The 24,831-nt window shown below is 41.0% G+C and overlaps 1 protein-coding gene across 5 annotated transcripts in view; it reads left to right on the top strand.

Annotated features, from left to right (window-relative positions):
* Nucleotides 1-24,831, top strand: part of FOXP4 (forkhead box P4) — a 152,268-nt gene that overhangs the window by 31,439 nt on the left and 95,998 nt on the right. For 4 of the 5 annotated variants that reach the window (XM_081195835.1, XM_081195836.1, XM_081195837.1 and 1 more), the window contains exon 2: nucleotides 9,444-9,642. In XM_081195835.1, coding sequence (XP_081051961.1) covers nucleotides 9,460-9,642 — 183 coding nt within the window. In that variant the 5' untranslated portion in view covers nucleotides 9,444-9,459. Of the gene's footprint in view, nucleotides 1-9,443; nucleotides 9,643-18,007; nucleotides 18,141-24,831 lie in introns of those variants that run through there. The other variant, XM_081195838.1, reaches the window with a different exon arrangement.

The raw sequence follows: 24,831 nt of genomic DNA, 5'->3' as shown, positions 1-24,831 counted from the left end.
TGGTCTGAAGGCATGTGATTCAACAGACTTGTTGCCTTGAAGCAGGCCTGGGTATTCTTAGCATGTAAATTAGGGATACTATCTGGGAATTCTTTGGGGTCTTCTAGACAACCTATTTATTGATCATTCATCCTGATTTGCTTTCACAGGAGTTACGTTGTACCTGGGGGTTCTGATTTGTTTGTGGGGAGGTCATACAACAATGAGCATTCATCCTGATTTGCTTGTGGTGTATTCATACGTCTTTGCAGTGACCATTTGTTCATGTCACACTTTTCAATGCATTTCCCTGTCACTTCCCTAACCACAAAAGTCAGTTTCTTTTTTAAAGTGGATTTGTTGTGGTGGGATGATAAAGCACTTTAATCCACTTTAATTGCACAAACCTAAATTTCTTGGTATGTGCTTGACTCCTTCGTGCAAAATGCTGACAGTCTGGAGGTGCTATTGATATGCCATTTTGAGCTCTGTGGAAGAAAAGTGAGCTATAAGTGTAGTAATAATATGTAGGCTCAAAGTGTACACATCTTGTTCAATCACATCTGTCACGCCGCTGCATGCATCTATTTAAAATGTGTCAGTCAAGCTGCATGCTCTGTGATGTATGCTCTTAAACTATAGCCCGCAAAGCAGCCCTTTGGGGAAGAGACACAGGCCTTACTGAGCCTTCTGGGTGCTATAGTTGTCCAAATAGCACTGGGAACCTAATGTCTTTAAAAGCCATAATTTAAAACTTTTTCCAAATCATTGTGTGTTAAAAAGTCATAACTTGAGGGTTCGTTACACTTCCCTGGGTTTAGAACCACTTTTAGGGTTGCATGTCAAGTTTTTATTGGCAAACCTCAGATGTGGGAATATGACTGCTCTTTCCCTTGCTTATTCTAGCTGCATTTTTTAAAAAGTTGCCGGCATATATCAGTAGAGGGTTAACTATCTGACATAGTCCTCTAAAACTGTAAACAGCATTTTGTCCCTAACACTTTGTGGAGTAAACTCTCACTTAACTAGGAACAACCCCCCCCCCCACTGGTTTGGATGAAAATTGATTCTATCTATTTCTCTCAAACACCGCCGCCCATGCAGCGAAAGTTTGAGAATTAAGATTAAAAGTGGGGAAAACAGTAAAAAGGGCACACACAAAAAACCACCCCACCCCACCAAGGAAATGTTGGGAATGTTGATAGTTTTGCAAACTGGTGGGAGTTTGATTTTGGTAAAATTGTATCACTTGCCTATATCATACACACCTGGTGTACAAGTTGTGGATCACAGGAATGTCTGGGTGTCATGTGGCATGGGCTCATTTTGGAATGTTACTGTTCTTCAGATTACAGAAATGCTTAGCCACTTTCTGGCATGGCTGGTGACAGTTGAACTTTAAAGTTCAATATAGTGTTTAGCCCACTGGAGCTTCAATGAACATGTTCAGTGCAAGGGTTGTACGTGGTGCAGATAAACACCTATGGGGGAGAATAAATACTCTTATATTCCAGTATTTCTGTGGCCAGTACGGGAACAACTGCTTTCCTAAAATGCTTAGAAGTCCCTATAAACTGTAGGCTCTTGAATATTCATTACTAAAATATGTGAAAACATATTTGGAACATGAACCTGTTTAACTTTAAAATACTTTATCTCATCATGAAACTGTCCTCCCATATCATAGTGGGTTGGAGCTTTGAAGACTTATGCAACCATGTATCGCCCTCTGTGATAGATGGGGACATAGGAAGTTGACTTATACTAGCTCAGACTATTTATCCATCTAGCTCAATATTGTCTGTTGACTGGCAGTGGCTCTCCAGAGTCTCAGGCCGAGGTCTTTCACATCACCTGCTACCCGATCCCTTTAAAAACCAAGCCAAACCAGGAGATGTCAGGGATTCTGCCTAGGACCTTCTGCACACATAGCATGTGTTCTACCGCTGAACTGTGGTCCCTTCCCAAATCTATAGTATTTCTTCATGTTCTTGGTGTGTTTGGGATTTCTCAGTGCATCCGGCTTGTTTTCTTTTTCCGTCTACCACAATAGCAGTTTTCAGACAGGCAGGACTAGGATTAAATGAGTACCCAGTGCATTTGCTTGGGGCATCAATGGGAAGAGATAAAGATTTTGTTCTGCAGCAGTTGTTTCGAATTTTTTTTCTTGATGGTGGTCTAACTGGACACCACTACCAACCATGCTGCCTTCCCAAACCATCACACGAGGATCCCAGGGTTAAGGCATTTTCATACATGGCACTAAAAGTACCTTGCCTTGTTCTCTATATGTACTCATATAAATGCTGTTGATGTGGGTAGAGGGAGAAGTAAACCATTTTAAACCATCCCAAGTTTGCTCTTCATTCAAATATTGTCAGACGAGCATAGGAACCAGACAAGAGAAAGCAGGAACCATACTGTATCACAGCACCTGTAACACATCATGTGTTGCCCAATAAAATGTTAGTTGATGGTATGCATTTGAATCTGCTAACTGCGTGTATGTATGGGTGGATGAATACTTTTGAGGAAGAAAGGACTACTTTGTTTCTATTTTTAAAATATTTATCAGTCACTTCATGCAGCAAACCGCTAGGCAACATAAAATACAATACAGTATAAACTTTCAAGCATACAATCAGTCAGTTAGATAATGTATACTTTTTTCATGGCAAGTGCTCTCTTGGAAGAGATACTCCCTTCTGTATACGAAGTATCGTGGTGCAGATAAACACAATTCATAACTGCATGATTCATGTAGCATGTTTTCTGTTACGTTTTTTTTCATCTGCAAACATTATCTGCACCTATAAAACTAATATGTACAGTTGACCTATTATAATTGGTTTGATTTAAGTGTACCTAAGCTCTGGAGAAAAGCTAGAAAAGAACTGTAGGTAAACAAAATGGATCTGGTTAGAGCGCAGTGCTGATAATGACAAGTTTGTAGGTTCAATCCCTGTTTGGGACTGCTGCATATTTCTGCGTTGCGGGGTGTTGGTCTACATGATCCTCAGCGACCTTTCCAACTCTAGAATTCTGTGGTTCTACTCCACCTTGCCTCCTGACCAGTTATACAAACTCATGACGTTTTGGAGCAAGCTGCATGTTTTTTCTCTGTCTTTTTTCTTTAAGTGGCTAGGATTGCCTGCTGAACAAAGATGTAATGGAGGGGAATGGCAAGTTGAAGGAGATGGATTCATGTTGTTTCTATGCGTCATGTATAAGATTAAAATCTACTTTTGTGTTCCCACGCTTGTAATAGCAAAGCCTATGCTGGCGAAAACGTTCATGTGATTTTAAAATGGCTCTCCCGCTTTTAGTTCTAAATGTTTTTATCCTTGGATAAAGAGGGAGAGGCTATAGTTCAGTGGCAGAGCACATGTATTGATTGCAGGAAGTCAGTTACCAGAATTACTAGGTGATGCTGGGAAATACTCTTGTCTTAAACCCTGGACAGCTACTGCCAGTCAGTGGAGACAATGCTGAGCTAGATGCGCCAATGGAATGGCAGAAGTGACTTGCCTAGTGGAGTGCAGCTTCTATGCTACCATTCTGGCAGATGGGTCTCTTGCTTACCAGGAGGAGGAGGGTGTGAGGTTGCAGGGAGGTTTGCATGATGATTTGCTATACAGCAGCTTCTGGTGTTCGTATTAACGGCCTTCACATGTGCTCACACCGTATTTATAAATTGAAACAAAACAATATACAATCATACTTTTTGCCCACCAGTGATTGAAATGTTCTTTTTGAAACAAGATTCTGTAGCTGCTTTTATGGTTGTGCTGCTCTTTATGTTTGCTTTAGATGCTGTTTTTAGCTTCATAACTTTGTGTTTTTATGGTTTAATTAGGAATTTATTCTTACTTTTATTTTTATAAGCCATTTCAAGCAACTCCTTTTGTGGAATGAAAATGCAGGGTATAATTTTTCTACAGAATAAAAAAGCTTCAGAGGCACTGATTTGATGGAGGGAGTTGATAAATTGAAAGAAAATATTGCAGGAATATAAAAAGGGAAGGGGAAAGGAATCCTATTGGACTATGAAGGTCTGAGCAACACTCACAATGTAGGTAATACTGATAATGTGTACAGCTAGGATTACTTTTTTTTTTAAAGTGTGGTTGAGATTTTGAAAACCAAGTTCTTTTTCACATTTTGAACAACTTATTTGCTGAAAATAGAGTTTGTGTCCCTGTGAAGTAGGAAGATGCAGGTTGGAAAGCACTGTCAGCAGCTTTGTATAGTTAGCATGTGACTAAAAGCTGAATTGTATCTCTGTTTTGCTTGCAAAATGTTCATCATCTTTCCTGCTAACTTTGCAACTCCCACAGTCCAAGTTCAACAGCCTTTGTCTCAGAATGCTGTTTCTCCAGTGCCCTACTATCCTGTGTCCTAGTATCACTAGCCTGAAACATGTATATTTTCAACAAAACCAAAAATGCAGTAATCTCTGTGCCCTTGAATTCTCCTGCAGCTACAAGTATGTCATATTGTGTGTGTGTGTGTGTGTGTGTGTGTGTGTGTGTGTGTGTGTGTGTGTATTTGATAGTGTGAGGGACTACAGGAGAGAGTCGACAACTCCACATGGGAATTAATGTCATTCATACACCCTGCGGAAATGACTTTTGAAATGCATATAATCTCAAACATGCAAATGAGAAGCTTGCTTCACCCTGTTTAATATGAATGATCAGCTTCTGAATAGCTATTATTACACGCCACATTTCAGCAATTATGTTGTTCCCAGTTTGTCGGTCTATCGTGCCAAAAAAAGGGAGGGGGAACCACGCATAGGAAAGAAAAGGTAGAAAAAAGAAATATCCCTTTTTTGCTGCCCCTCTTCTGCTTTCAAACTTGCTGACCGCTTCTCTGATCAGTCCCAGTTAATGTCTTTCTTCTTCTTCACTTCTTTGCTGGCTTCGCAGCTTGTTTTCTTTATCAAGAGACAAAATTAAAACAAGACACCCTAGTGTGTCTGTTGCATTTTAGCCATTTTGTTTTAGTCTTACGTCAATTGTAGATAGATTTATTAAGGTGAAATGGCACTGCCATATAGAATTGGGATAGCAAAACTCTGCCCATTGATCTAACAGAATTGGTGTTACCAGTTTAAGATAATTGGTATTTCCTCCTTTACGCTGATATAACTATTTGTAGTATACTGCTAAAGTAACGTGAGTCATTATTAGAATCTTCTTTCACTTTATGTTTAAAACAAACTCCTAGCTTTTCTGGTTGCAGAGAAAAGCTTGAAAACATGACAATAGTGCGTTCTTAACTATCTCAAATGAGAAATTTAGAAAAAGGAACCTTTTTCCGTCTTCCAAAAAGAATTTTCTATAAGAATCCCCTCCTGCCCTGCAAAAAAATCTAGCATTTTATTAAAGTCAAGCAGATACCAGCTGCTGGGCCTATCCAGTGCCAAACCTCACTGCAAATAATTCCTGCTGTCAGTGTACCAGGCAATTTACTAAGTAAGTAATCTAGAGCATCTCTCACTGGACATGTTACTGATTGTGCGTACAGCTAGGGGAAATAGTTACTCTAAATAAATTCAGTCAGAAGTGATGATTTTGAATGTATGAAGAATAAAAAACTGACTTTTTTCAACTCCTCTTTTTCTTCCTTTTGTCAATAAGTCTCTCTCTCTCTCTCTCTCTCTGTGTGTGTGTGTGTGTGTGTGTGTGTGTGTGTGTGATGTCAACTAATTCTTGCCCAGCTCTGTAGGATGACATAATCTTTGTCTTCCTCCTTGTAGTTCTGAGTTTTTCGCTTTTTACAAACTCAATGCATAGAGACTTACAAAATATTAAAGTCCAGAACTTACCATACTTAATTCTATTTAGAGTATATCAGCAGAGCAACCCAGGTACTGAGAAAAAGAGTGTGCTTAAAAGGAAAATGAGAAGATCATATGAATGCATATTGCTATGGAATCCTGGCCGTATAAGGGTAGAATACAGACCCCAGTTTTCCCTATGGGCTCCTTAAAGTTGTTACGAGGTCTACTGCCATCACTATTTACAGGTTTCCTTTGGGATGGAAAAGGAAAGTCCTCTGATCCATATTACCCCTACAGGATTATTTAAGCTGCACAAGTGGCAAAATACCTTACAGGTTATAGGAACATGAATGGGAAGAAATCAATATTGCCTCTGAACTCTCCCTAATAGTGAGTATGGGTGGGGGAGGATTAACCTCCCCTATTCTCCCTTCCCCATGTTTGAACCTCAGAAAGTATTGTTTACTTTTGTGTGTGTGATTGTGTGTATGTGATTCCCCATAGTTTTTATCCCACTCACAGCGGCATTTTCTTTAATGGAGGGTTCTTGATAGATGCATGTGCTTGGGATAGAAATTACTTCTTCCCAAGAGTCCTTTAGGACCACTACGTTCTTAGTTGTTTGGTTTTTCTTCGTTAGTTTCTGAGACTGGAACAAAAACCCCTCCACATCGGTAGTCTTTTCTGAACTGATGACCCACCTTTTAGCCCAAACATTTCTTCCTTTCCTTTTTTAACCATGTATTTGTATGGTGGTACTGTGGCTGCTGCAACCCACCTTAGAGCAGGACATGACCTGTAGTGAGTCCAGACCCAGCAGTTGAAGACCAGTTGAAGAAGCAGAGACAGCTTCTTTGTATCCCCCCCTTTTTTTTCATTTTAAAGAGGAAAGAAACTTTAACTGACAAGCTTTAAAGGTTTCAAAAACAAAGTGGAACAAACAGCTGGGTCTGCTGTATTGCTTCTCCCACTATCATTCCGGTGGTGCTAATTTCAAATTTAGACATATGGGCACACGATTTTTCAGGATGGTAATTTGTCCAGCCTTGCATACCCACTCCCATCTATGGTAAAAATGTGGAAAGTCGCCTTTGACTATAAGGTGGGTTTAAAAGCAGAGCTGCTCTCTACTAGTTCCTTGCTTTGCCTATCTGGCGGCTTCTTTGAAGTCAGGGCTGGATTTTCAAAATAGACCTGGCTTTAGTTTGCTATGGATGCTTTCCTGATGCCTGCTGGTTTACTGCAGTATGTGCTCTTGCTACTGTACACTTTGCACTTGAGCAGCAGTAATTCAATTTCACATTGCTGTTTGTTTTCCTTTGGATGCTTAAAAACCGTGTCACCCATACTCATATAATGCAAGGGAATAGTAACCTGCAGTGAGAGAGGTTTTACATGAGAGGTTTTGGGGGTATTGTGGCTCTTGGTATTCTTTGCTGCTATTGTGTGTGGTGGTTTTCTTGGTTTCTCCTGTCTCTAGGGTGGATTTGCCCCCTTTTAATGGTATGTCCCAATTCCTAGTATATTGGCTGCTTCAGTTTTGACTAATGTTTGTGTATCTGAAGAAGTGTGCATGCACACGAAAGCTTATACCAAGAACTAACTTAGTTGGTCTTTAAGGTGCTACAGGAAGGAATTTTTTTATTTTGTTTGTGTTTTATTAACCCATTGTTTTGTTTATTTTGCGGGGTCGAGTTTATTAATTGGCTTTCTTTTAGGCATTGAATCAGCGCTCTGCAGGCTTATTGTAGCTTGTTTTCATATTGCTTGGTTGTCTTCTGATACTTGTTTTTGTATGCTGTTTATTTGGGCTTCCTTCTGAAAGGAAAAGTGGGGTATTGGTACATGTTGAAATGAAAACACACAGCATAGCTGCTACTCTTTTTGAGCCTTGGAACAAAACAGAGCAAACAGCAGGAATATGCTTCCCACTAAAGTGTACAAAAGTTATGTTATGATGAACTTAAGATTGGAGTAAAGTGCTACTCTTTGAAAAAGGAAAGCTGCCTTCTATTTATTAACAATAAAATGGAAATATTAGCATATGCTGCCCTGGTATTTGTTAACTCTTCAGCCCAAACTTGCAGGGATTGGCAACCTACCATTCACTTATGTATTGAGTAGCTGTTAAAATGTGCAGTGATTGCCTTATGCTGTGACCCTCCATGTGTTGTTAGACTCCTTCTCCAGTCAGCCCACGGCATCATGGTCAGTGGTTAGCTGTGGTGGGCATTGTAGTCCAAACACATCTGGAGGATCAGAGGCTCCCCACCCCTGGTTTAACAGGTTTTATGTTGATGTAATCACCACGAAAACAAACTATAGAAATTGAAAACTTTCATATTCATTGCAATTTACATGTTAAGGTGAAGAAATGCTTTGGTTTTTAGCAGCATTTTGTGGAAGATGGGGGGCAAGGGTCTTTTCAAAGGCAAACATTTCCTGAAGTACCTCCTGCTTTTCTTATGAAATCTTAGTTTATCCAGATGTGTTTGTGCTGACTGCATGGCTAGGTAGGAGACTTGGAAATATTAAATTGCCAACTCCATCAACTCATGTGGGAAGTCCTTTGTTGCGCCATCATTTTCTTTTGAAATCATTATGCTGATACGCCCATTTAGAGTGCAGAAACCACATTTTATCTTCAGAGGTTTACTCTAGCGGACTTTATTCACTAGGCCATGCAAGGCATCATAATCCATAATATGATCACAACAACAAAAATATAGTCAGTGGTTCATTTACTAGATCTCATGTTGTGTGAGTGAACCTGTTGAACTGGGCTTCAGCCCCCCCCCAATTGAGGCATGTCATTGGAAGCAGTCATGGAAGTGCCTGTTTCTCACAATGTTTCAGGTAGGTGACAGATATACTTTCTCCTAGGCCTCCTGTGATGCTTTTGACTTCTAAACTCTGTATGAGGGATTCTTTTCTTCTTCTTCTTCTACCGGTTTCTACTAAGTAAGGAGCTTCTCCAAATTCTAGGCATTGGAGCAGGCCCAGAGCAAGTGTGTTATGAAAACGACTCCTAGCAGCTAAGCTATTTTAATTTCTATGAGAGTTTCACTTGGTAAAAAAGAGGACATGTTAGTGTGTGTACTGAAGACGTTGCTGTACTAAACAACTTTGTGGGCACAGCTGTTCTCTGGCAAATGTCCCATTGGTTCCTGCTTTCTGGATGTCTTGGGGCATTTATACATCTGGGATGGGGAGGAGTCTGTCGTGCTTAGGTCATTGCAGTGCAGTGTTTGAAACTGATATGAAAGCTAGGCGCTAAATGGCACCTTAAACTGAGGTTATGGGCGAAACAACTGAATCTGAAAATGAATGAACTGCAGCTAGAATATTATGTTTATTTTTCACATTGTCTAGTCCTTCCCGTGTCCACCCCCCTAATATTCTTAAGAGGGTCTCTTCTCCTGTACCTAGAAGTGGGGAGGCAGAAAAGGGTCCTCCTTTCCTTCCACTCTGCAGTTTTAATCTGAATCCTAGGCGCAGTACTGCGTTCAGAGCTCAGAAACTTCTTGCACTAATGAAATTCCTTGTCATAAAATGGGACAACTGAACGCTGTTGCAGTGTGAACAACATTGTGCAGAGTGATGCCTTCCAGTATAGCATAGATAGTAGCTTCAGCTGAAATTTATGCTCTTGTAATAGACTGCTTTGCTTGTGCAGGTGCTGCTAGCAAGTCATGATGGTTGAATCTGCCTCGGAGACAATACGTTCTACTCCCTCCAGTCAGAATGGGGTCAGCAGCCTAAACAATCCAACTGATGGAGGAGGCGGTGGTGGATGTGGAAGAGAAGGAGGAGCCAGTGGAGAAACCAATGGAGAAATGAGCCCAGTGGAACTCTTGCATTTTCAGCAGCAGCAGGTACTGAGGATTTGATTCTTCCAGACACTCTCTTGCTTACCTACCTTTTGAGTGCTTCTCTCAACCTGTTAGGAACAGGTTGATCTAAAACGGATCCCAAATCTTTTCCTTGATCTTTATACTACTATGTGGTATAGTAGAATGCAGAAAAAGGGCAGTGGAAAGATAATAAGCCATGAATAGGGTAGGTTAATTGGTGGGAGGGGTTGTGGATAGTCTTCTGCTGTCAGTTCTTAGCCACATTTAGTAATCTTGCCTTCATAAAACCTACTTCCATAAAATTCTGATTGGAATGAATATTTTTTCATGGAAGTGACTTTTTCACAGATGTGACTTCTTTAGGATTAGCATTTATGCCTAGGTATGTGCATACCTTAAATTAGCATTCCAGCTTACTTTTACCAAAATGTTTGACTTAGTTTATGACGGATCCTTGTGTGTTCACACTCTGCTTCTTTTTCTCTGTACCCCACACTCCCCATTCAGTGGCAGGATATTCTTAGAGTCATGTGAACAGATTGGCTCATGGCTGTTTGTATGTCCACTTGTAACTGCAAGCATACTTAATCTTGTGGCCAACCCTATTGGAAGGTGCTCCTCTGAGTATGAACCATCCTTCTTCAGTTGTGTACATACTTTACTGATACTGTTCATGTGTTTTTTTCTATCTCCAGCTTTGCAAGTAAGCCAGTGTAGTGCTGGCATTGTGTAGTACTAGCAGGCTTTTGGGGCAGCCCAATGAATCACATCTTACAAACACTGCACTGTCACCTGCCTTGAAAACTGACCAGCCGTAACAATTGTTACCATGTCACTGTGGATTCTTTCTGCTCACACAAAGTCCTAAAGGTGATCTTGTATGCTCACAGCAGTGTTACCCTTTGGAGCTGACTCAAATACACACATGGGTGCCACATTGTGAAGGTACTCCACATATTTGCTGTCTTTCCTTCAAATCAGGGATTAAGTAGTCCCAAATTAGAAGCACTAGCTACCCTGCTTGGCCAGGTATTTGGAGGTAACAAAGAGTACATGCCAGAGTTCCCCTTTGGCATACTGTGTGTTTGCCCATGCTCACACAGTTCAGCTCTGTTTTGGTGGTCTTTCTAAATGTGCTGCGTGTAAAGGAAAATAGGAACACATGCACTACAGGGGTTTTTTTGTGTCCATTTCTTAGGCATATATGTGCATATAATTTTTATGTAGCATTTGCATGTGTTTGTGTATGGATTTAAGTGCTTACAATTTACCTTTCAAAACAAACTTAAGAGGAAACTTTAGTAACCTCAGATACTAAATAAGGCAATGAGCCCAGACTCATACGGAGATCGCCTCTCGTCTAAGTTGTAAATTCCAGCGTGAAAGCTGTAAAAAATTGCTGTGTCTGATACTTTAGTAGTGAGCACTGTAAATCCATTACCTGAATAACAGCCGTTTCTCATGCAGTTAAGCCACTGTTCCCCTGATCTGAAGGGTAATCATGCATGTCATGCTTCTCAGAGTCACCCCTGCTGAATGAAAGAGACACAGTTCTCCCCCTCCTTCAGAGGGGCGTGTGTGGCTGTAGTAAGGCTGTCTTCATGGTGCCTTGGGGCTTGGCACTGCAATTAGTTTAACAGTATTGTGGGCTCTAGTAAACAGATGTGTGCTCACTCATTGCCCAGGTAAAGTATTATGCAGTACTCACTGAGTAGCATGAACCTGGTGCTGTTTGGCCTAAGCCACTGTGGGAACGCGTAAAAGTGATTGCTCCTGATTTAAAGCTATTGCTTTGTCAGGATGTACAATGTGTGTGTGTGTGGGGGGGCATTTACAGCTAAATGCTCAAGTAATTCATCTCCTCTGCCCCCAATGTGTGAGACTGCTTTTTTAAAAACAAACAAACAAACAAAAAACCAACCAAACACACAACTTTTTGTATTGCAGTGGTTTTACTATTGGAGGAGAGAATGAAACATGGACTCTGGACCAAATAAGCCTGTTGGGCCTGTTTTCCTGAAATAATGCCCCGCTGCCCTACATGTGATGCCATATGTGACATCAGTTGTGATGCAAGGAGAGATGTGGCTAGATAGGTTGCACGACTGAGTTCCCCATGGGGAGCTTGATTGCACAGGGCTTGCAAAGCGTTATGTGCAGCACTTCACTAGCTCCCAATAGACAGCTGACTATCAGGCATTTGAGCAGTGGTGCACAAAGCACTTTGCAAGCCCTACGTTCAGTGCTGAGCATAGGACTGACACAGCCCCTTGTGCTGCAATTCCCAAGTGCTTGATAACCAGCTGGCTGGCAGTCACTTGGGATGTTCCGTGCAAGGGACTAGATAGGTGAGCAGGACAACCCACCTGTCAATCATCTGACATCAACAATGTGGGGGTTATAATACTGTGTGGTTTGGCTTGATGTAATATGTATGCCACTGTTTTGCGACTTACCATGTGCCACAGAGTGGCAACTAATACTATGCCTACATCTTTACTGCATTTGCTTGTCCAAAGGCAGATATGATATCCTGTCTTGCTCTGTGGCAGAACTCTCTTGAAGAGATGGCTGTGGAAAATGCTATACCACAATTGGTCAGCCATGTTGAGATTCCTGCATTGCCAGAGGGTTGGACTAGAATGACCCCTGGGGTCCCTTCCAACAATACAATTCTGTGTTTCTATGTGGACTTTTCTGAGATTAACTTGAGGAGGATCTTGCAGGAAACAAGTACCCCCCCAAACCTATGGTTCTTTTTGATAAGGCAATATGAATGATCAGCTACTCCTTTTTATGTGTGTGGTTCCATAGGATTTCTTTAAAAAGCACTCAAGGGAAGGTAGACATTTGGGAACCTGTTCTCTTCCATTCTAGGTCTAAGGAATGGGACATAAAAGTACTAACTTGAGTCTCTTGTTCTAACTGCAAGGACATTTTGTCTACCTTGCCAAACAATGTACAGAATCTCTTGCAACAGACTTAGATGTCCATAGCCATATCTCACTATGTAGAGAAGCTGCCTTGCTTCCAGTAGAACATGCTTAGGAAGTAAAGGAAAAGGAGGTTGTTTTTAAATTGCAATACCTTGTGGAGATGTGTCATTTTGGTCAGTTTTCCGAGTGCTCCCATATACCTGCCTTAGGGCAATATATATTTGCTTATATTTTTATAATTTACACACTCACACAGCATTTAAGCTTTTTCAAGTACCCCAAGGGTCTGGCCAAAAATGACAAATCCCCACCTGCTGCAATTTAAATGAACTTCCTTGTGCCAGCTCCTTCCTGGGCACCTTCTACTGGAGGCAAGTCACTTTATAGTGGGATGTACCAATGAATATAGTAGTAAAGGGGAGCAACTGTACTTCTTGTGCTCTTTTCTTCACCAGAAATGAAAGAGCTTAGGTGTGAAGTAACTAAAAGAAGGTTATTTGGGGGGGGGGGCGCGGACGGAAGAATCATTATCCCAAGTAACGTTTGCCTTTCTTCCATGCCCCTGCCCACTCACCACTGCATATAATTAACCTGTAGAATTCACCAGTGTGAGACGGTATTTAAAGGCAAAGGAGACTTCTGAACGCAGATGGCATCTGCAGTGACAGTAGCTCAGATGAGAACCATTGGTGCCATCAATCTTCATGCTTCAGGGAACAAGCTGAGCAGCAGCTGGGGTCAGTAATAAATGTCCCCATATATAGAGTTTTGCACAATTAGGTGCTTCATGAAGGATTTACACCTTCTCCAGTAGCATCCTATATCTGCCCCTGTTTAAAGAGGCTTCTGAGCCATTGGTCTGTTCCTGTCTGACAACTTCTGTCTCTTCCTTGTGCTTCAGATCCCAAATGCGCCATCTCTCACTTCTTCTTTAAAAACGAAACAGAAAAACCCCCAAGACTAATTCTCAGGAGGAGGACTAGAAAAATAATAAGTGGACTGTAAATAAAAGGCTGGGGGGGGGAGAGATATTGGTGAACATATTACGCAACCAGTTAGTAAAATTCCTGCCACATGAAGAGTTAAGGCCTAGAATGTAATAAAACTGGTCATGAAGAACTACTTCTAGAGGGCAAATGGCTAATGCCATCAAATATGGAAAGACAGATTAAAACTTGCTGCTTCAGAATAATAGCTAGTCTTTGTTAGGGCGATTTTGGACATGTATTTTCTGTGTCAAAAGCCATTTGTATATATGAAGCTCAACACACACACACATCTCCTGCTTTATCCTGTGTTACAGGTATTTGTTGAAACTACTTATATAATACAGTGTGTTTGTATATGTGGTGTTCAGCACTACACATTTCAGAACAGTTGCTTTTGACATGCTAGATGCATTTAGTTTGCTCTGGGTGATAGCATTCTCTAATTCACCTGCGTACATGAATCATCTCCCAAAGTTTGAGTATGGACATCCTGGATCTGATCATGTTTGATGAACGCAGACTAGTAGGTGGACTTTAATAAGTATGTCTAGACAGTGCTTGCTTCTAGGATTTTATATGATTCAGTGCTGTCTGTATAGAAATTCTACAGCTCCATCCACATGCTTTTTATGGAGTTCATTGTGGGATTAACTGAGCTACTTTTGTTTTTCTGGAGATGTCTGGTGCAAAAATATAATAGCCCTTTTCCAGAATACTTCTGGATGTGTGCCCCCCCCCCGGCCTATTCGAAAAAATCTCTCAACCCTTCCCCCCAAGTTGTGTAGTCTCTGGCTTGCACTATGAGCTAGGTGCCTTCTCAATGCTGCATTCTATTCCTTTGGCAAAGGAGGTAATGATTTTGAATGCTGATTCCCATGCAAGTGTCATTGGGTTACTGCAAAACGACCAAACACCTAGAACAACATAAGCCTTTGCTGATTGTGCTCCACATGGAAGGCAGTAGCACATCGGCCATTTTCCTACAGAGAGACAAAGTGATTTGCCCAAACAACAATAAGGCTCAGAGTAGGGATTAGAACTATCAGATTCCTGGTTTTGAGGCCTCTGCTTGGTCAACTCAAGGATTTTTGGTTCTCTTAAGGTTGGTGTATTTTATAAAGTAGCTGCAACCCAAGACCCTGCTGATGTTGCTTCACTGAAGAGATCTGTTCATGGTACACATACTGTAAGAACACATTTTGAAGATCACAGTAGAGGATTTTGTTGTGGTTATTCCAGCTGCTGTGCAGGTATAACATGTTCTCTCCACCTCTTCCCATCAGACAAAGTGCCCAACTCCTGAGCTTTTGGTAAACAAGGCCTGGAAACGTGAGCTGGGCTGTGGAGTAATGAGGTGACAGAAGGAGAGGGAGATAAACAGAGAGAGTCAGAAGTCAGGCATCTGACAGGAGTTTAGACTGAAACAAACAGCACTGGCAAGAGAGCGCTCGTCACTTTTGAACAAGACGGAGTGTCTGTTTCCATGCAACGGGCAGAGCTGAAGAGCTTGTTTAAATAGAGATGAAAGAAACAAGGAGGCTGTGTGACCTGCAGCTGGCGTATGGTCCTGAGGCTAGAAAAAGGGAGGAGGATGTTAGGAAGAGAGGAGCTGCTGAACTTGAATTCAGGATGGTTGAAGAAAGAAATCTGGGATGGGCAAGCAGATCCCTTGAGTGCTGCATGCAGATGTGTTGGAAAGTTCAGTGGTTCCTGGAGCTATTTCTTTTATGTATCGCAGAAAGGTCTCCATTTATCAGAGGGCAAAGCAGAAGCTCCAGCATATGATTTGGCAACTGGGTATCAAGTCTGAGCTCTGACAGGCAAACTTGGTTATTGCTAGATGTCTAAAGTAATAACTTATGAAACAAAGATTTGACCTTGTAGATTTGATTTGTTTTGTTATACATGGCTAACTCCCAAACTTTGACCTGTTACCTAATAGATCATATTGCCCCTGCGGGAACCTTTTTCCATGCAAAGGGGGAAAAAAATCACACATAAAGTGCTACAGTAACCTAAATGCCCAGTCATGCTTCTATATCCTTTGAAAGTTGGTCAATTAATCAAACCTCCCAGCCCTATGTTCCCAGTGTTTGTGGGTATTGCAGCTCTTTTGGGTTCCTGTCTTTCCCCCCACCTCCAAGTAACCTTTCTCCTGTGGAGCTTGCCCTTTCCAATTTGATACAAGGCAGACTCTGAGAAAACACTAAACACTGTGTGCTGCTGTCAGGAAAACAGAACAGCCACGTTATAGTTTCATTTACTTTCCTTCCTTTTTCTCTGTAATGTGTCCGGTCTTTAATTCAGTTGTGAGCCTGTACCCAGGGACTTTAAAAAAAAAAAGTCATTCTGCAGCACCTACTTGTTGTTGTTGTTTTATATAAAAAACAACAACAACCCAGCAATAACAATATTGTCGTATTTCGCTTCTGGCTCTGTAAGCACACTGATACTGTTGCATTGAAATATACATAAGATAGTCAATGATCTTGTATGCATATGTCTTGGTATAGATGTTGCCACTTGCCTTTGCCAACTGCTCAAAATATCTGTGATAATTCTTCATGCAGAAGCACTAATGCTTTTTAAACAGTCCTTATTGCATTTGTTGCACAACTTTATGCAGATAATGCATTGCAGGGGGTTGGACTAGATGACCCATGGGATCCCTTCAAACTCTACAATTATATGATTGTGTGACTCACATGCAATTTGTACACATGCAATAAGGCAAGGATAGTCAATGTATTACTATCCAGATGTTGGACTACAACTCTTACCATCCCTGACCATTGGCCATGTTGGCTTGGGCTGATGGGACCTGGGAGTCCAAAAACATCTGGAAAGTACCATGTTGGCTGTACTGGCATAAAGAAGTGTTGTGTATTATAATGCTTCTGTGTGTAGTCATACCATAGATAAAGACTTTTCAGATGCCTACAAAAGCAATCTGGTCACCAATGAACTGCTTGTGGAGATGGAAACGGCAGTAGGAAGATCTGAAATCCTGATAATAAAACTAGCTGTGATGGAGGTGATCAAAGCCATGGTAATTAATTCTCTTAAAATATGCCAGGCTTCATCTGTCCAGCTTCAAGCTTGTTATTACCCATAACATTGCTATTTTTTTCTTTTTTCAAATTATGGGTACAAGTCTTCATAGGGCGTGTTTTGGAACAGGTTGCCAGAATAGGAAATATCTATCCACATATCCGTAAAACTTTCCTAGTGCAGTCAATATGGACATATGTGTTGCGGCTCTGACCTGAACAATGTCTTCTTTTGGGAGATGGAGGGGTGGGGGATTGTGTTCCATTTGAGCTCTCTGTATGGTCCAGTGAAACAGCGATTTAAGAATCAGTAAAATTATGTTAGGGGACGCAGGTGGTGCTGTGGGTAAAACCTCAGTGCCTAGGACTTGGGGTGGCGCTGTGGGTAAAACCTCAGTGCCTAGGACTTGCTGATCGCATGGTTGGCGGTTCGAATCCCCGCGGTGGGGTGAGCTCCCATCGTTCTGTCCCAGCTCCTGCCCACCTAGCAGTTCGAAAGCACCCTTAAGTGCAAGTAGATAAATAGGTACCGCTTTATAGTGGGAAGGTAACGGCGTTTCCGTGTGCTGCGCTGGTGCTGGCTCGCCAGCTGCAGCTTTGTCACGCTGGCCACGTGACCCGGAAGTGTCTTCGGACGGCGCTGGCTCACGGCCTCTTGAGCGAGATGAGCACGCAACCCTAGAGTCGGTCACGACTGGCCCGTACGGGCAGGGGTACCTTTACCTTTACCTTAAAATTATGTTATGGCTATTTCCACACATTTTGAAGGTCTGTGGGTCAAGCGCCCTTGATTCTAGGTAGCCTGGATCTTGAAATGTGGCTCCAGCAAAATGCTCTGTGGTGCCTTGTTCATTCTGAAATGTGTTCATTTTCAAAGCAGTCTTGGGAGTGTCTATTTATATTCCCACTCATGCTTTAGCTCAGAAGGGTCTGTATATCTGTAGTCTGAAAGCTGCTTTAGCCTACAGTAAACATGCAGTTGCTGTATTGTAATTTTGCTGCTCTGAACGTGCACTGGGGGAATGGGGAGAACAACTCCCACCTCCTTGCAAGGAGTAGACTATTAGAAACAACTTCCAGTGAGGCTTCCTGAAGAGAGTGGAAAGAATGGAGGGATCACTTCCCATCTTTCTCTAGCAAATTTGATGGTGTTAGGGGGAAATCCTTAGGTTTCAATGGTGGGGCCCAGCTGAAAAACGTCCTGGGATTCAATAGCGCGCGCTTACATTGTGGCAAGGGTCATAGAAGGGGAAAGGTCAGCCAGGGTCATGGGAGGGTTGCCTAGCGTCTGGGAACTCCCACAGTGGTTGCTGTGGGAACATCAAGAGACCTCCAGTGTGTTAACATCCTGTAACGAGATTCAAAAGAGCTCTAGTCTTTGCACATTAATGAGTTTTTAACTTGGGCTAAGTCCTCCCCACCAGAACCCCACCTTTCCAAGTTCAGATCCTCTTTAATCCTTGGAAAGAGGGAGCGTTACAGAGACTGGAAAGCAAGAGACCAAGGCAGTGTGATGAAAAACAACAACCCCTCCAACCTACTTGGTAAGACAGGCTTTGAGGAGGGGAAGAAGAATCCTCTGAGCCATACTGCACATTGACTGCTCTTGACTTCCTGGGGAGCCACTGCTGAGAACATCTGGAGAAGAGATTAACCCTTTGGAGGCCTTATTGCTTTTCTCCCACTTGCGTGATTGTATTCACGGTCTGGTGGCTACAGCAGCAGAGCTCCAGGATCTCAGGCAGAGGTCTTCCCCATTACCTGATACCGAAACCCTAAAAAAAAGGTTGACGAGGCCCAGTATCGCATCTGGGAACCTTCCATATGAAAAGATTGTGCTCTACTACTCATTTTACACGCTTTCCCCTAACAAAATCCTACAGTTGTTACATTAAAAAGTGTAATCTGAACCAGTGGTTGCCAACTGGCAGCCCATGGGCTTCATTTATCGCCTTCTTGACCCTTTGCAACCTTCTCCCAAAACAAAGTTGTTTTTTGCATATGGCATACTTCTCCATTAATTGTGTATCAGATCTCGTCTAGTATTTGTGCTGTCTCATCATTAAAAAAACACCAACCTTTATATATATATATATATAAAGGAAGAGGTAGGAAGAGGCAGTGTGTGAGCATGTGCCTCATTCCCAGTCCTCCAAACCATGACTTGGGATATTATCTGAAAGCAACCAATGTTAGATAAGATCTCTATTGATGTTAATTGTTCACTGAAACAAACCTTCTTTTTTGCTTTTATTTTGGAACGCCAAGGTCAGCCTGAAATTCCACTTTAAAACAAATAGATCAAAATAAAAAATTCAAGTCAGTTTTTTTTAAAAGGAATTGTATACAACACATAGCAGACCAATTATATGTGTATCGTCAACATCATGGCTTCATGGAATATTTGACTGCAGTCAAGTTGGCAGTCATTTGACAGTATTTCGTACTGGCATGCCAACCCTACATAGGAAAGAGAGAGATGTATTCCAGGAATTGCTAGTAAAAATGAAGTGAGGCAGTAGCCGAAACGAAGACAAGAAAATACCATCTAAAAATTGTATGAGTGTGATGGGGGTGCAGATATGTCTCTTCTCATTGGTAATCTCACGGGCATCATCCTGTAAGTGTCCTTGACAGTCCCGCCGCAACCTTACGCACAGCAATTAGAAAGCAATGGAAATACAAGTTGGAAGAGAAGAATCTCATTTAAAGTGCAATGCTGAAATGAGAGTGGAGTGCTTGGTTTCCCACAACACAGGCTGGATCTAGAGTGGCTGATGAAAGGTGACTATCAGAAATATAACGGCTGGTGGACAAATGCAACTAAACGTTGGCCTTTGTATAGCACTTGATGAAAATCTGCTTCTGTTTGAACGAGGAACTTGCTCTTTTCCCACCTCCCAATTCTATATAAAGCCCTATAAATCTTCCTCTAAAGTGATTCCAAACAAACTTTCTATATACCGTAATTCAGTAACTTACAAAAGTAGTAATGGTATTAGTACTAAGATGACGTTATCAGCTTTGATAACTTGTTTGCAGATTTTACTATATTTTATAGCTTTGGATTTAGTTGTCATGAAAATCTGTTCCTCCACTTTAAAGAATAATGCATAACCATGTTTGTTAGTTGAATATGCTGCTGAAAGGGGGTCTGAAGACTAAAAAATAAATGTTAAAAGCCTCCCAAGGGAGTATTTACTATGTTTTCCTTTATCCAAACTCCAAAATACTGTGTGTATAAGATATTACTGCTTCCAAAATTTAGGACTTGTGCTGATTACAGGGAGTGGAGAATTCTGTAAGTTTTCAAAAATGTGGTCACATGGTATTCAAAAACACCTTGGTACTGGTTGGGCATCCTCTTGCTTTAAGCACCCAAGGTAAGCCTGCAGGACAGTTTCTGGAACCATTTCTTGACATTCATACATTGCATAAATGTTAAACTGTTAAATGAAAACTAGTCTCTAAGATGAAGCAGTTTCATATTTAAGGGAGAGTATGTGACTTGATCGAGGTCCAGAGGGTGGCAACACTAGAACAGACCTTTTTTTGCAGGTGTGTGTATGTGTGGAGAGAGAGAAATAAATATATTTGTGCAATACATGATGCTATTATTACAATATTTTAAGATAAAAGCAGATTGCCAGAAAACTTAATTAAGCTTCATCTTGCTCTTACTTTTGGCTGATTTCGTGTCACGTTCCTCCAGGTGTTCGTCTCTTGCATTGGGCAGTCTTCCTAGAGGCATACTGCCTGCATCCAGGACAGTCCGCTCTGGTACATCAAAGCTTCTGCTTTGAAAGAACAAAAGGGGAGAAATGGGGTGGTGGTTGAAAATTTTCATGAAATTATTCCTGTGCATTGATCTGAGGAGAGATTAGCCTTACTCACCTGGAAAACCCTTACATTTCCATAGTATAGCAGAAAGTTGCTTTGTCTCTAAAGACACTTTTTCCCAAAGCAAAGAAATAAAATAAATATAATTGGTTGTAAAGTATTTGCATTGGAGTGGTTTTGAGGTAAGCAGTATTGTTAGTGCTACTGGCCACTAGGTATTCTTGCACAACCAAACCTCTAATTGCAATAACTATCACATTAAGGAAAAGCTGGAGCAAAACTGCATTTTTTCAGTGACAAAATCCATGCATTTTAAAGGGCAGGAAAATGCAATTTCCTTAGAAGTGCTTCTTTGAGGGAAAGATGTCTAGGTTCATTGTACAATTTGAGAAGCAGCTGCTCATCTATCATGTGGGGAAAAGTATTACCCGATATGACCACAACTCTTAAGTCTGGCCACTATTTTGGTCAGCTGAAAAGTTGGAGGGAATATATCTCTTTTCAACTATGTCCCTATAACATTTTGAAGTAGACAGCAACAGGTCTGCTGATTCATTGCCTAAGAGGGTGATGATCTTCAAACTTCTAAAGTGTGGGATTCTTCACAGCAGCAGCTCCTATTTCTTCTTGAGATCTGATACTGACAAGATTTTCTTAGTGCCCATGTGCACCTGGAATTAATTGTAGACTTTCTCTGTTGCTAGATGTGTACACAGACAACCCTTTTTGCAGGCTTTGTAGCTCTGGATATTTGCAGCTAAGCCATAAAGTAGCAGCTGAAAATCAGACAGAAAGAAATACAGACAGAAACAACTATTGAGCCGAATACTTGGATCCACACTACATTGGCTTAGAACCCAGAGCATAAGTCGGAACTAAAATTCACTTTGAAAAAGTCAGTAAGCTCCCAAAGCTAAATTCTTTCCCCAGAAATGCAGCTGATTGGTGTGGATTAAAATTGGGCAGGGTGGGGAAGATTTTGAAAAGAATACAGATCTCAGGTTAATGTTTTTGAAATGGAAACACTTTTCATTTTCCAAACTCAAACTCATCCATGGCTCTCAGTTCTTGGTGCATTTTTGATTCTTAATATGAATATACAGTACATAATATAAACCATTAAAGTGAATGCTTCATTAAATATACTTTCAGCAGAACATCACACACGCATGTATTCATGCTTTCTCTTTCTCCTTTGTGGCTTGGCTCACACATCACATTAACCATAGTTTTTGGAACAAGCTGTGGTTTTAACATGAACAAGCAGCAAGCTGGTATACAGTGTTGTAAAGTTCTTGCTCCAATCCTGGTGCTGCACCATGGAAGAAACTAGACAAGAGTTTGCCTTGTCATGACACCAGAACCTTGACTTATGGGTTTGTTTCTTTCCAGATAAATCATGAGCAGTAACTGAACTTTGTTCTTGGCATACTGCTCATGGTTGGTTTTGGAAAACAAGCAGCAAACCCCAGATCAGATGTCACGTCGAGCCAGACTCTCTTATTTCCTGGTCAATGTTTTTAACTATATTTTAACCATGGCTTAATTTGACATGTGAACTGAGCCACGATATAATATTAAGAGTAGAATTTAGCCCCATCAGCAGAAGCCCAGTGCAAGGACTTCCACTTTTGCAGTGGGCCTTTTTCCCTCTCATCCTCCTGTGCACCCCCTGAAATTGGTTTGTGGCGGGCATTGGGAGATCCTCCAGAACAGTGTACCTGGGGAGGAGAGAGGGAATAATTCCTTTTATGAAGCTGAAATGCTTGCTAAGATGGAATGATTGGAACAGTGGATAATTCTGGTTGATAGCTTCACATCTGAGCTGATCATTAGGCAACTGTTGAGTGGGGGCCAAGAGCTAAGGAACAGAACTGGGGTGTCTAAACCAGAGCACAAGTTGAGAGCCAGAAGCAAAGGAATACTTTAGTTGCCGAGGCAAAGTCCCAGCCTGTACAGGAGGCCTTTTTAGCCTTGTTTGATGAGGACTGTCAGTAGCCATGCTTGGTAGGCAGCCACTCCAGTATCCAAAAGCCATTTACTATCTGGGAGATGCTCCATCTTGTAATCTGGGTGCTATATCATACAGTGCAGCCATTGACAGAGCCAGAGTCTCCTAGTTCTCAGCCCAGCTGTTCTTCCCATCTGTTCTGCCATGTTTGCTATTGTCAGCCGACTTGACCACTAGATTTGTTTTTTTAATGCATTGTGTACAAATGATGAAGATGTTCAAATGGGGTTTTCTGATAGCTACTCTAGAACTCTCTTCCTTCAGATAGTTGATTAAACCAGAGTATAGAAGCATCAAAACAAGACCTTCTTATTTGGGCAAACATGTAACTATCAGAGATTTGGTGGCTATATCGGATAACATGTTTGTCTTTATAGTTTTAAACAGTTTATAGTTTTAAACAACTTTTTTTTTGAAACTCATTTAAAAAATGTGATTTTAAGCCTCTTTGAATTATGTGGGTTAAAAATCTAAAGAAGAGTATTTGTATGTCAGCCAGAATATTCTCATAGGGGAGCATCTTATTTCATCCTAAGAAGATGCCAAAGGGCTAACACAATTGCCAAGTGACTTTGAATTGTTGCTAATATTCCTCTTAGGAAAAACAAAACCAAGGGAAGCAAAAGAAAAGGCAAAGATCCAAAATGATATTGCAAAATGTCCTCATCAAATAAAAATATTTAAAATAAAATAATTAAAATACTCAGAGCATTTGGGTTGATTACCTTTCTCAGAAGTTTATCAGATTCTCTTTTCAAGGAAAAATCTCTTTTCAGTAGCTTTTTGAGTCTTCAGTGTCTCTTACATTCTGTCTTTAGATGAAAGTGCCACTCCACAGTCGCACACCAAAACTGAATTCCCTGTTACAATCTTCTCTTTCTGTGTCTTTGGGGGATGTTGTTTCAGGCTAATCACTGAGAATTTGTAGAGTAATATGAATATGGCGGTTCCTTTTACCTGTTCTTTTCCTTGTGAAAGGCTCCATTTTTTTCATGGATACAACCATGTAGCAAACCTTAGCTCTAGCCTCTAGCAGACTTTTACAGTACTGAGATGTAATGACTGCTTATGCTAGGATTACTTTTTCTTGATGGCAATGGGATAATAGAATCTAATCTAAGTGGATGTTTGTTGTGGGATGGGTGTTCCTCATGCATGCCCCCCCTCAAGGTCTTCATGGCATCTGTAGCATCCATACCCCACCCCCAAACTTTTAATCTGGATTTACCCTTTCTAGAAAAAAATGGTAATTTTTAATATATATAGCTAGTGACCCATTTGCAATTTAAATTCATGGCATGCAGTTCACTAGAAGAATTATATGAAAATGATGTATAGATTATATTTAACTGCGGTTAAACTTGCTAAGATGTATAAAAATTTGTATGATTTATGCTGGAAATGTAAAGATAAAGAAGGTACGTTTTTTCATATGTGGTGGACATGCAAAAAGGTAAAGGGCTTATGGGAAATGATATATAATGAAATGAAAAAAATCTTTACAAATACATTTGTCAAAAAACCAGAGGCCTTTCTACTAGGAATATTAGGAGATGAAGTGCCAAAGAAGCAAAAAAGCTCATTTATGTTTGCGACCACAGCTGCCAGAATGCTGCTTGCCCAGAAGTGGAAAGACAAGAATGTCCCAGTGAAAGAAGAATGGATGACTTAAGATGATAGACTATGCCAAAATGGCTAAATTAACTGGGAAGGTCAGGTACCAAGATGAGGAAAAATTTAATCAAGAATGGATTTTTTTTAATAGATTGCTTTAAAGAACACTGTAAAAATGTGGAAACATTAGCAGGATTGTTGTAACATTTATGAACTGAAAATAGAATTAGGATATGAAAAAGAATTTGAAATTATGTGGAAAAATAACTAGATCCAAGGGAAATAAAAGGGGGGAAATGGAAACGGGGGGAGGTCAATCAAGTAAATTTGGATTGAATATGTATGAAAATTATTGTTGTTATAAAAAGAGAAAATAAAATATATAAAAAAGTGACAGGAGAGTCCAAAGACAGCTCCACAACAGTGGTATCTCGCTAGGGATGTCTGATGTTAGGGGATTGAATACTCCTCTGCCAACCCACTTGATCCCACCAGACACTTCTGGGGGTCCTTACTTCACCTCCCCTAATCTGCTAGGACCCCCCTCCCACTCAAGATCATCCAGGATCATCCAGCACCAACTCCCCAAGCTCTTCTAAATCCTTCTCACGATCTGACCATCCTCTTCATGGCATCTCTATGAAACTCTTGTCAACATTCTTGTCAACATTCTTAAGCCCCTACCAGGAAGTATCCTGCATCTCTAACTTTTGGTACTGAAAGGCAGAGGAAGAGGTAGTGCAGTATGTTCTGTCATCTCTCCTAGTAGA

The sequence above is a fragment of the Podarcis bocagei genome, assembly GCF_964188305.1.
Source record: "Podarcis bocagei genome assembly, chromosome: 5".
In the NCBI taxonomy this organism is placed as follows: Eukaryota; Metazoa; Chordata; class Lepidosauria; order Squamata; family Lacertidae; genus Podarcis; species Podarcis bocagei.
This window is presented reverse-complemented; position numbering and strand designations above follow the sequence as displayed.